Source organism: Parasteatoda tepidariorum, chromosome 4 (assembly GCF_982258835.1).
Source record: "Parasteatoda tepidariorum strain Cologne lab strain chromosome 4, Ptep-v5.0, whole genome shotgun sequence".
In the NCBI taxonomy this organism is placed as follows: Eukaryota; Metazoa; Arthropoda; class Arachnida; order Araneae; family Theridiidae; genus Parasteatoda; species Parasteatoda tepidariorum.
In genome coordinates this window covers 36,955,475-36,968,274 of record NC_141758.1, presented here as the reverse complement: position 1 = coordinate 36,968,274, position 12,800 = coordinate 36,955,475, and the positions used below count along the sequence as shown (strand labels likewise).

The window sequence follows — 12,800 nt, the reverse complement described above, 5'->3', positions numbered from 1 at the left end:
TCAAGTTCCCGAGTAATAAGGAATTTTTTGACTTTAAAGCAAGAAAAATAGTTTTAATCAATATTACTGAATATAATCCCAGATTATGGTTTTCTTTGAAAATTCAAAACTTATTTAAAGAATTAATCCATTTAAACACTAAAGTCAAGAATTTGTTAACTCCTTTTGAGGTCAAACTTTTTATGCAACGTTTTTTGATTGTACAAATAGGTAAATTATACTCGAGCATTAAAATTTCTGTATTCAAATCCATCTGTCACTTTCCAATTTTGATAGTCCACTGTGTATATTCGACTTCTAGGACAGCCTGTATGCCTCAACCATAGAGCCCTGAAGAAAATCAAAAAACATTTATTAAAAAATATCAATGGAATCTTTTTTTTTTCTTTTCTCTGAGATTGGGGTAAGGTTCTTTTCTGAAATGCAGATTACTTTGAATTTTTTATTATTCCTACAGATTTTGCAAACTATAAGAAAATTGCATTTCCTGGTACTTATTGATTATGGGGAACTTGTGTTATCAACTGCTTTTCCAAATTGTTGCCAACATAAACATTGATTCCTGTAACTGTAAAATACAACTTTTAATAACGATATGTATTGTCAAGATATAACAATTTCTATTTTAATGAAGGTTTGTGCCAGTATGGCGACATGGCAAAACTAGCTAAATGTTCTACAAATTTGTCACCTGGAAATATGCTTGGAATTTTCAGAATATTACCAAAAAAAGTTTTTTTTTTCCAGCATTTTAGTTTCTATGTTGAATCTATTTACTTATTTTAGATTTTTTTAACTTAATTTCAGTAAATACTAATCTTCAATTATTTTATGATTATGAACTTACTTTCTAAGTAGTATAGATGACATCTGATAGTTTTTGACGAGTACCGTAACATGAATTGTAACGGTCGATTTTTTCCCCCTCAAGCTTGTCTTCCATGTTAACTTTTTAAACCACTAAATTTTCATTGGTGTGAACCTTAATAGTATTAACCTACTTATATTTTTACATTGGTCAATATTTTTGTTATACGAATAAAATTTATCAACATTTACAGTAATATTGTATTCAATCAATAATTATATGTAATAAACATATTGTGCATAAAGTGGTTTTTAATCGCTGATAAGATATATGCCTGCGTATGAGGCTAAATTTTTCTGTTTTCTATTCATGTTAAGCTTTTCTCAAAATCTTATGTTTAACTTATTTTCTATCAAAAAGTGGTAAATTTCTGTGAATTACAAAAATGTGGTCTTCGTGGAAAAGATTGGTTGTATGAAGCTAAGTTCACCAACACGTAAGAATTACCTCAAGTTCTGGTTTATGCAAGCAGCTAGCTACTAAAAATGTACATATAGCTGTATCATATACAACTATATTACGATCTTTATTTATAAAAATGAATGTTGAATATGAAAATATCACTCTCATTATTGATAACTATAATTATAGAATGAGATATAGTCCGATGTAAAAGCAATATAAGTTAGCTGAGTTCGAAAAGTATCACAATGTACTGTTTAAAATCGATATTTTTTGACAATGCATCTCAATACTAAAACTTGGCACTATTTGGTTATAGGATCATAGTCTATTGGTTCGGCACTAATGGGTTATATTTGTCTTAGCAGCAACTCAGAAAAATAGTCGCCAACATATGGTCCATCTATCTGTAAAATATCCCAGAAAGTAGAATTTTATTTCAAAATTAAGTGGAAACTCTAAATGATAACTTGTGCTGTCTGGCTTTGTACAAATATTTAAAGCCAATTCAGCCTTCTTATTAAGCATGTATGTTTTGGGAAGTAAAATCTTTTAATAATCAATTCCACTTGACCGATAGGTAACATTTTTGAAATAAACTTTCAAAAGAAAAAAATTAATGAACATTTTATAGCTTACATTTCATCTACGTGTTCCTTCTCTCCTTGTATTTGTCCTATTGCTGAGCCATAAGGTGTCAGTTTAATGAATCCTTTGACACCAAGCCTATCGGCTATGTCCTTGGCATGCTGTACCGTGCAAAATATGTAAAATTACAGTCAGGGAGAAAAATATCATTGAAAATCAAAAATTCAAATAATATTTATTATTTTTGATGAAAATACTTAAGGATGTATGTTTATATATTTTTTTAAATACCATGAAACATTATCTTGAATTTCTGAAAATGAAATTTATAAGCTTAAATATGTGCGAATAGTTTTTAGCTTTTGCTTTTAAATGTTTTTGTACAGTTTAGAAAATTTGTAAACTTTTTAAAAAAAAAAACATTTAGGACAAGAAACACATTTTCAACTGCCATAGAAATCTGCAGCAGCTGCTGCTGTGTTTTTGCTAATGTATATGTTATCTCCCAAACAGTTGACCAAAATATATTGTTACAGTCTCTATAAATGTTTTTAGGATAAGCAACTTAAAGATGTGAACATTTTCCTAGTTCTGAATTAATTGGTTAATACGGAATGTGTTTCACTCAATCCATTTTTTTTCTATCCATCCAAATCCATAGCCATTAAGGGAAAAAATTGAATATGTTATTATGATATTAGTAATCTATAAATTCTTAGTAATAATTAATGTAAAGCAACTAAAAAATAGACTTTATGCATATATAAGAAATCACATATCTATTTTTTTTATTGTTACTTCTGTCCCTATATAATGTAAATATAACAAAATATACTGCACATTAGTAGCTTAGATACAAAACCTGTTAACTGCATTATTAGAAGAACTAAGAGAATACGGTTATAATTGAAAAAGTCAGTCTAGGTGTTTTGTGTCATGCATTTCCTATGTGATCATTTATTTACCAAATTTCATCTAAAAAATAATTAGAAGATTTGACATCTGATTTACAGAAAGTATTGGAAAAAATTTTACATACCGTAACAAAATTCACACCTGAAAGATAAATAATAAAATTAATCATTTAACTCAACAAAACTAAATAAAATATTATCTAAACATCAAATAAAAACTATGTATAAAAGACAAACACGATATTTGACAAAAAAGGAGATTTGTGTAAAATAACAATAAAAAAACTTTTAAAATACAGTAGAGAACCAATTATCCGGGATGCTCGGGACCATCGCTATCCCGGATATCTGAATTTCCCGGTTTTCTGGATCGACCGAAAAGTGTCGTTAATCGATGTTTTATCGAACCCGAAGTACAAGGAAAAAGTGTAATGCATAAAGTAAGAGAAAAAAGAAAGGTACTCCTAACTTTAAAAAGAAAAAAAAAATGGTAGATATATAACATTTAAAAGAATTAAAAAAAAAAATTGCAAGTTTAGACAAGAAAATCAAGTTTAAAAAATACAAAATTCTAATATTTATTTTTTTAAAATAATTACAATTCCTAAATTAAATAATATAAACAAAACCAATGATTAAATAACGCAATATATATCATACCTAATTATACGGGAGGAAACGATAAAAGAAAAGGAAAACTTATTAATCTAAATAAAAACACTTGAAAATTATCGAACCAAAACGATAGTTAAAAAAGGCACTAGCATAAATATTAAAACCCGGAACAAGGCAAAATCAACGGAATTCAAAAAAAAAAAAAAAACCTAATGATAAAATTTATGAATAAAAAGAATTAATTTATTGAGTGCGAAGTTTATCGCGAAAAGAAAAAAAAATCAAACGTAGTGGAATCAGAAAAACAAAACTGCAATCTGCTTCATAAAATAATCCTATGTTTAGATTAATAAACAATTCTCCTTTTATTTTATTTTTTTGTTGATAAAAACAAGATTTTTTATTACAGCAGATGTGATTCCACACCAAGAAAAACTTGCAATTGATACCACACTTCCAAAGAATGAGAATTTATTCAAAAGAAAAAGATTTTATTTTTATTAGTCGATGTCAAATAAATATATTTTTCTTTTTCTGTTCACTGATATGCATGCAATGCATTTCCCCCCCCCCTCGTAAATCAAGCAGAAAACGAAATCAGCATGCCACACCCTTGAGTTTGATTGACGGCCTAAAGGAAAAAATAAAACAATCCTCTCTTCCCTGCCTTCAAGGTCACGGAGGAGATGACGTTTCTCTGGGTAAACGGGGAAAATTTTTTTCCCCTTCCTTACATTTTCCTCTCTTCAACTTCAAGGATGAGTTCAATTTCCGCTTTTTTCATTCTAGTTCAAAATGGCGGAAAAATCGAGCAAAATTTTTCCCGGTTTTCTGGATACCGGATAAATGGTTCTCTACTGTATCAGCAAATTTAGCAAGCAGTATAATATTTCATTTGTGCCATTTTATTAACTCATCATAAAGAAATTTTTAAAGAGAAAACAAACGACAGTTTACAAATTAGAAGAAATACTAAATATGTTGGAATAATTTTTTTACTTTATTTGTTATATATTGTACCAGCTTTGGTGACTTAAGTTTTTCTTTTCGGCACAAAAAAGAAACAAGCAGCAATAATTCTACTGTATTTAATTGACAAATTTATTTAATAGACAAAATGTAATTAATTAAAATTTAAATAAAAAAATTAACAGAAATGGAATATTTATTTTTAAAAAATTAAAGAGAAACTGAAAAATGGAAGTGGAAACTAAATGTCCAGTTCCGATGGTGTCGTCCTGCGTACTGAAGCGTTCATCGGGTGTCTCAAACAGTTTCGGTTTAAGTTACGTTCGTTACTATATATATACACACACCATATGTAAAGTATATGTGTATATAAATACATATACCCTAGTAACAATTTTACATTAGCCCTAGTCGGGCTCAATATGGGTCCTATTTGAACATGTACCAAGGGACCAATATTGAGATGTTTAGATTTTTCAATGGTGGTCCTATATGGGGCTAATATCGGCCTATATATACATTCAATACAGGGCCTATATTGGCTGCATAGTGAATATGAAATATCGGGTCATTGTGAGGACCTCTATACAGGGCCGATATGGGTTGTAAAGTGACTTTATAATATGTATGGGTGAATCAAACAATTCTATATAGGGCCCGTATCAGAAAATAACGACCGTTTGAACCCTATTTTGAGCCAAGATTCGTGAATATTGGTCCAATAAGGGCCCAAGTTATTTTGCTGCCAGGGTACATACAATTGTAATAACTGGCAGATGTTGCTATGCAAGCCATCGAATAGATTCTATTTAACCTATTGATGCTTACGCAACATCGTACCTGATAAAATATTTGTAAAAATCAGAATCGGAGTGATTGGGAAGAGACAAACCTTTTGCGTTTCGCATCTGAAGAGATGAAATTTGCCGAAAAAATGCTAACTTTCCAGCAATCAATTTGTGATAATGTATTTAGTATTATGTGTGTCTTGTACGTACAGTACGCCAAATAAAAAAAGTGAGCACTTTTCGGTCAAGTGATCGATGTCTCATTCCATTCAATCTTAAATGTTCGAAAGGGTTACCATTAATATGCTAATTAATTAGTGCAGATGATATTTTAAGTTTTTTAATCAAACGCAAAAATCTGAATAAACATACATTTTTTTCAACAGATTTCAATACCTAACTCTCAAAATATGATCTTAATAGTTTAGACCTGTGATTCCCAAAGTGGTCTATATCGACCCCCAGGGATCGACGACAACCTGCAAGGGTACATGTCAAGTGAAAAAAAAATTGGGGCTCCATGAAATTAAAACGGGGGTCAATGATAGTGGATCTCATATAAGCAGGTCGTGACTTTTAATTTTGGCATTTCATAAATGGAATAATCAACATACACTGATAGTACCTATTTACTTACATTATACTACCTTATAATATATAGACATATATCTATCTACATTCTACATAATTTATAAAAGTAGCTATGAAGTTAAAATTTTAGTTATTAGGATTATTTTTTGATATACTAAAATGAATTATTATAAACTAGCAGTTGCCTGCATACGTTTTTATTTTCTCTGCGTGTAAGATTTCATTTTGTAACAAAAAAGTATTTTTTCGCTGTAAATTGTAGCCTAGCCTGTGTCAACACTTTAGCTAGCTAGACCTCCAATTTTATCTGCGCTCAAGATCACGGAGATTTGTTGCTTAGTTTTTAAGTGAAAACGTAATAAACAGACCGGCAACACACTACTACGGTTTTGGTTTTGTATACAAACTTATTTTTGCAATTATAATATTAGTTTAAGTTTTTCACACTACAGTTAGAAATCTAAATCTCTCACAGTGAGTAGCCCTATAGCCGCTGTCAAAAATACATTTGAAGTTGATGAATTTACAAAAAATCAATATCGGGTAAGCAGGAACCCAAAACTGGAAACATGGCAAAGGGTCTACAAGATAAAAAAAATTCAAGAACCACTGGTTTAGACAGAAGAACAGGCGAAAATTTAAACTCTTTAATGTTGATTTTTTCTCGTATTTCGTTTATCAAAAAATAATTCTGATAAGTCGAAAGTGAATCATTGCAATGTCTGGTTGATTCGAATTCCACACCCGGCTTGCGCCAACCACAGTGCTGACTTAAAATATCCCCAGTGGTCGACGGATCATGGGTTAGAGTCCTCTTGCTGCCGGGCTTAAAATGGGAGGTTTTCGTGGAATTGAAAATTCAATTAACTCAAAAACTATTTTCCCTAAAAATACATTCTTAAAAATTTGTGTTTCTCACAGCTATAAAATTTTTCATCTATCATTAAAAATAAATAAATAAAAAAAGACGTATATTTTAAATTCGATTTCTCAGAAACTATTCAAACGATTTCGCTCAAATTTTATATTATTACTTTAAAATGATGTAAAAAAAAATTATACGTTACAATTCAAAATTTTTTCAACTATTGATAATAAATATGTACAAAAATTTATTTTTTGCATAGAATTATCTTCGAATAAACAAATTTTATAAGTGAGTGCAATTTTTTTTTAATTCACCTAAAAAGTTCTCGAGATATGACGAAATACGCAAAAAGTAAAATTAACATTAAGGGGTCCAAACTTTGAACCGCTCTCCTGACTAAACTATGGTGACCATATTTCCCAGATTGCGGCTGCCCTCTATATTTTGGGGGTCAGAAATCTTAATCCGTCGGGAAAAAAAGTATGCTTATTCAGACAAATTCATAACTTAAAATATCGTTTGCTCTAATTAATGAGCATACATGAGGCCACCCCTTCGAACCATTAAGAATGAGTCTTAGAACGTGAAGAGCTGATCATTGGATCAAAATTTATTTAGTGTGGTCCGTTTTCTTATGTTTTTTTTTCCGCACTGTTCACTTTAGTTTTCATTTTAATTTCAACCAAGTCTGGTTCAGCGAGTAAATTGCCACCAACCCTAGGTTCTATCTGTAAACAAATTCGACTATTCTAATAAAAAGAAGAAAATTAGTTACCAATATTGAAGTTGCACAAAAGTAGAAAATTCTTACATTAAAAAGAACTCACTATAATTGGCTCAGTTCTTTTCCTTTCCTAAAATTATTTTCTAAGAAAATTAATATTTTATTTTAAAAAAATGTCCTTTTGTTATTTACTTTTCATTATTATTAAAATCACCTTAATTTTTTTAGCAACTTTAATATCAAACTTCAAGCAGTTTTTTTAAAAAAATATTTTAAAGAATGCATGTTAAGTTTATTAAATTTAAAACATTATATCAAGAAATGAATGCCAGTTTACGAAAATGGACATAACTCAATATGGCGTATAGATTTTAATAAAATTCCGGAGCATCAACTTCGTCACAAGGGGTAAAAATAAGCTCCCGACTTCAGGAAAACTGAGGCAGAGGTGTTTTTCAAATATAGATACATTTCAGAAAGTATAATTTGCAACAAACCTTGTAGGTCACCGTACACTTCAAAATCCACTTGCACCAGAACTTTAGGGGCTGTCACATAGCTTCTGGGGTATCTCCAGACGATAATTTCGCGTCCTCTCATCGCAATTTCGAAAAGTTTCGGGATACAGAAAGAGAAAATCTTCTAGTTTCGAAGAATGATGAAGGTCGGAAAAAGGCGTAGGCGGGGAATACGGATTCTCTGATGAAAAACAGCCAAGTGGGCCAACATATCCTCTTCCTAATATTGCGGCAAAAAAAAAGATTCCAAATTCTAGAGAAAACGAATAAACGAGCCAAGCTGCTCTTCACATTGTTCCAGTGCTAAAATTAGGAACTTTTTTCCAAAAGCATTGTTTAATGTTGCACAACGAAATCTTTATGTAAACTTTTGTTGATAATAAAAAATATCGCGAAAATATAAACTAACTATTTAAGACCGCAATGTCATTAATACTATCAACGCGCTTTCATGTTTCTTACGATGGAATTTAGCAATCATTTCAATACTTGATGGAACTCCGTGTCCTATGAGCCTATGACTATGCAAGTTTTAATCGCTTTCTGTCTGATTTAAACTAAATTTATTTCTGTCGCATTTATAATTTATCTTACCTAATGCGGATGAAAAGATTACAAATCTGAAATTAGTTTTATCCCGCAAACGGCAGATTTTTTTTAAATGATATTTTTAGCTCTTTCTTGACTGTACAAGTTTATAAATAACTTATAGGTTTGCATATCTATCTATCTATACACAATGTATACATATATAGGGGACGAACTAAGCATTTGCCACCTCGCCAAATGCGATAAAATCGTAAATTTGGCGAATAAAATTGTGTTTTGGTTAAAGTATTGGCGAGTGATTTTTTCCGCTGGAAAGAAATTAAAAATTACATCGAAATAAATTTTTCTAAACAAATCGGCATTTTTTATATCGCGGGAAATATTTCATCAAAACATCAACTACTTCATCATACAGTGTCAAAAGTGAAAACATTACTTTTTAAGCCTAAAAATCTTTGCAACTTATATACTCTACTGTACTTGCATTCAGTTCAGTGTTTTTCTTCTTTTTTTTTAAGGAAAAAAAAATCTTAATAGTATAATTAACATTGTCAGATGCACGAAAGAGTACAAGTCTAACATTCTATTTTTTTATGCATAAAACCATAATAACTTATAAATTATGTGTCTTATTTCTAATATGATTTTGTTTGATTCAGCATACAAAATTAAAATAATGCCTCATTTGTTTAGATAGAAATAATTAAATTATTTCTTCCTTCTATATTTTTGATGATCAAATTTGTACAATTTTTCTTCACTAACTAAAAGGAGGGTACGTATGAGTTTATCTCTGAGTAAAACCTTTCCTAATTCTGGCATAAACCCTATTTTTATTGCAATAATATATTATCAAAGGGAATTTATCATGAAATAAAAAGTTAAATTTAAGTGAAGATACTCAATTTTAAACTTGAGCTATATGAAAACATAATAGCTACAAACAAAATTTATTACAATATTAGAAATGTATATTTATGAAGAAAAAAAATATTTTCTTTAGCAGTTATATTCTGATATTGCCCTAAGCAACATAATTTAAACATAATCTTTGAATAATATGGCAACTCTGCACTTCTATTAACTATCTTATTTATTGAGGCTTTCACGCTCATGAGTTAGTTACCAAATTTCGGCAGCGAAATTAACAATTGAAGAATTTGTTAATGAGATGATGTATCATTTTTATTGCAACTTTGTGGTTTTTATATTTATTTCTGAGGTGTAAGGAAAAATTAAATTTAACAAATGCAATTGATAAAATATTTAATGCTAGTTTTGATCCTCAATCAAAAAAAAAATTTTTTTTGTCTTAAAAATAATTCCGAATAGTAATCATTCAGGCATGCTTGTTTACACAAATGTAAAAAATCGGTAAATTATCAAATTCAGATAAATTGTCATATCTTTCTGAATTTCACTTTTGCCTACGATGCAGTACATGAGGTATATATAAACTAGCTTATAAAAAAATATTTTTACTATTAGATATACAAGAAATTTCATATAATCAGTAATCATTGCTCTAAATATATCAATTTAAAATCAAGCACCTGCACAAATGTGAAACAAATAAAAAACGTACTTATTAAATTATCTTTTTCAGCCATATTTTGTTGGCTGAAAACGTCTGAGGGTTGAAATTTAAATGAATAATTTTTATCAAATTTTGACGATTTATGGGTGATATTAGGGTAATGTGAGATAAAGTCTAATTACTATGAAACAAATAATCCCTAGATAGTTCAGATACCTAAATGCTATTTTATTTGCCGAATGAAAACTGAAACTGTTTTGATTTCTCGCTAGAAAACTCTTTTTAAATTTATCTAGCAAAGAAACTAATCTTTAATGATGGAGTGTCTTTATATGCTATGTTATAAATGGGGAAGGTCCTTTTTTAATAAAACAACACAGAACTTAAGAACGAATGTGATTTGAATTAGTGAAAGTAAATCTTTTTTATTTTGATGGGTGGTTAAATAAGTACGGCTTCCTACTAAAGCCAATGATCACCATATTTCTACGAGGTCAACGCTAGAAAAGAAAAAATTACCAACTAATCACATTGGATGTCGCTGCAAAGAAATATTTTTTTTTAGAGTTTTAGCAATACTTGACCTTTCCATAGCTGTGATAAAAGTCCATTAAAACATTAAATAAAAAATATTACAATAAATGTAATTTTTCTAATTGTTTGCCTGAATATTTTCTTGATTCGAAACTAGCAAAACTCTACACTAGATGGCGCCACAAATATAAATTCTTGTTCGAAGAAGCATTTAATTAGTATTGTAAATAATATTACAATCAAGAAAATAGTAACTTTTCAACTTGGCAAAAAAAAGTTAATTATCCCAAAGATCAGGAATTTCAGTTATTTATTTCTGACATAAATTTATTTAATATGAATATGTACTAATTTTTCAACAAAAAAAAAATATTTTCTTTTTCATATAACTAATAAATATTATATTTAGTACAAAATTTTATAAAAAAATCTGTAACTAAACTATTTTTATTTTATTTTGTGCACAATAAAATATAAACTTTTCATTCTTCTGTTTAATTATTTATCCTGACACTATTTATAGGTTGCAACACCTACAAATTAAAAATGCAACTTTTTTTGATGAAAAAGTAATTCTTAGAATAAAGAATTCTTTTAGAATAATACAACGAAAAAAAAATTTAGTTTTTAAAATAAAAATATAAGTATTATAAATAATTATTTTAAATATTTTTTTATTTCTCACGCAACTTTTTTTTAATTTATATACTTAATGGTTAAGCTAATTATGATCATATGAATTTCTCCCTTTTTTATTTGCATAAAAAATTTATTTTGGAAAAAAAGTGGAAGGTAAAATTAGTATCTACTAATTACTTTAGATGTCGCTACTAAATCCACTGTCTTCTTTCAACAAACATTTTCTTTTTTTTTAATGCTTTTTCCCTGGTTGTGAAATTTGCTTTAACTTAATTATAGAACTAAACAAAAAATCACAGTTCTTAAAATTTCGAGCAAAAAGTTTGTTTATCGTGGGACAATATCTCTTTTCGAAACGGAAATAATTTTTTCTAACGACTGCAAAACCCAATTCAAATTTTGAGTAATTAATAATTTTGAAATGATTTAGTTAAAATCGATAAAAGTAACCATGTTATTTTCAACCATTACTTTCATCATCATGCTACTTATATTTCAGCTTAAAATGAAATTAGTTTTTAAAAATCAGTTTAATTGTTTCATGGAAAAACGTCATACATTTGGTAATTTAAACAATACATGTAATTAGATATGACATTTGACTATGATTGACTAATGGAAAAGATTTGATTGCACAGAAAATAAATTCGAACATAAACATTAAAAAGTCAATTCCTAATAAATTCCCTTCTCTTTCTAGTATCGTTTGGCGACTGATAATTAAAGATTCAGTTGAGGTTTAAAAATATCGATTTTTAACAAAATATCATGATATTTTTCCAATTAAACGGATTTATATTACTTTCACATGGATCAATACTTCAATTACCCAAATAAAGTTTATAGACACTCACAATAATATAGTATTCAATAATTATTGTTAGGTATATTATTCGCGATATCTTTTTGATAAGTATCGTTATCGATATTATCGTATTTGTTACACTTATGTGTATTATCGGTCATCATTGATCCTAAAGTCCACAATTACTTACATTACATAGATTTAATCCCACATTTGACTCCATGGTGGCTATAACCAATTAGGGCTCTTGACTGACATATAGCAAAAAATATTCTCATGAACAACGAAAGATATTTTAAATTTAAAATATACTTAAAATTTTAAAATTAACTTTATTAGATAATCTTTCGATCAATTTTAGATGACTTTTAATCTGATTAATACGAAAAAATAGCGTTTAAAAAATATATAATGACGTCAACAATCATAAACTACCAAAAAGAGTAACTTTTCTTTTTGAAGATCACTCATTTCTTTAGTTTTATTCGAAGTAAAAATAAAGCATTTCTGCAACAGCCCGTTGTGAGCCAGGAAGGGGATTTTTAAAATAGGGAATAATGGGGATTTTTTCCTATTTTTTACCCAATGGTAAAATGGGTCTTGGTTTAGATTTCATGGCGTCCTCACTTTTCAACTACAATAATCAAGAGTAATAGTAAACAGTGCGCATGCGTTTCTATAGCTACCGCAGCTGTTTGATAATTTTTTAGAATTCTTTTTTTCATTTTTAATTTTGTTACGCATTAAGTTGGTGAGTTTATTTTTGAGATATGGGACCAGAGAGATGCCATAAATACTTCTTGAGACAGAGGCTGAAAAAGACTAAGAACGTAGACGGGAATACCTTAAGCGTTACACACAAACGGAAAAACGAAAGGATTCCGTTCACAA

At 28.9% G+C, this 12,800-nt stretch overlaps 1 protein-coding gene across 1 annotated transcript; it reads right to left on the bottom strand.

The window, feature by feature from the left end:
* Positions 1 to 163: 163 nt before the first annotated feature.
* Positions 164 to 8,065, bottom strand: LOC107448325 (acylphosphatase-2). The gene is made up of 4 exons (XM_016063475.5): positions 7,825 to 8,065; positions 2,898 to 2,914; positions 1,910 to 2,019; positions 164 to 330 (listed from the first exon to the last, which is right to left on the bottom strand). The coding sequence occupies exons 1-4, from the start codon at positions 7,925 to 7,927 to the stop codon at positions 216 to 218; spliced, it is 345 nt and encodes a 114-aa protein (XP_015918961.1). The 5' UTR covers positions 7,928 to 8,065; the 3' UTR covers positions 164 to 215.
* Between the last annotated feature and the right edge of the window lie 4,735 nt (positions 8,066 to 12,800).

What these genes read in the sequence shown, in the direction of transcription:
- LOC107448325 (XM_016063475.5), bottom strand. Translation starts at nt 7,927, where the DNA reads ATGAGAGGACGCGAAATTATCGTCTGGAGATACCCCAGAAGCTATGTG. An exon ending in AAGGAACACGTAGATGAAAT is followed by an intron (nt 331 to 1,909) that starts GTAAGCTATAAA and finishes GATTTTCTTCAG; the next exon opens with GGCTCTATGGTTGAGGCATA.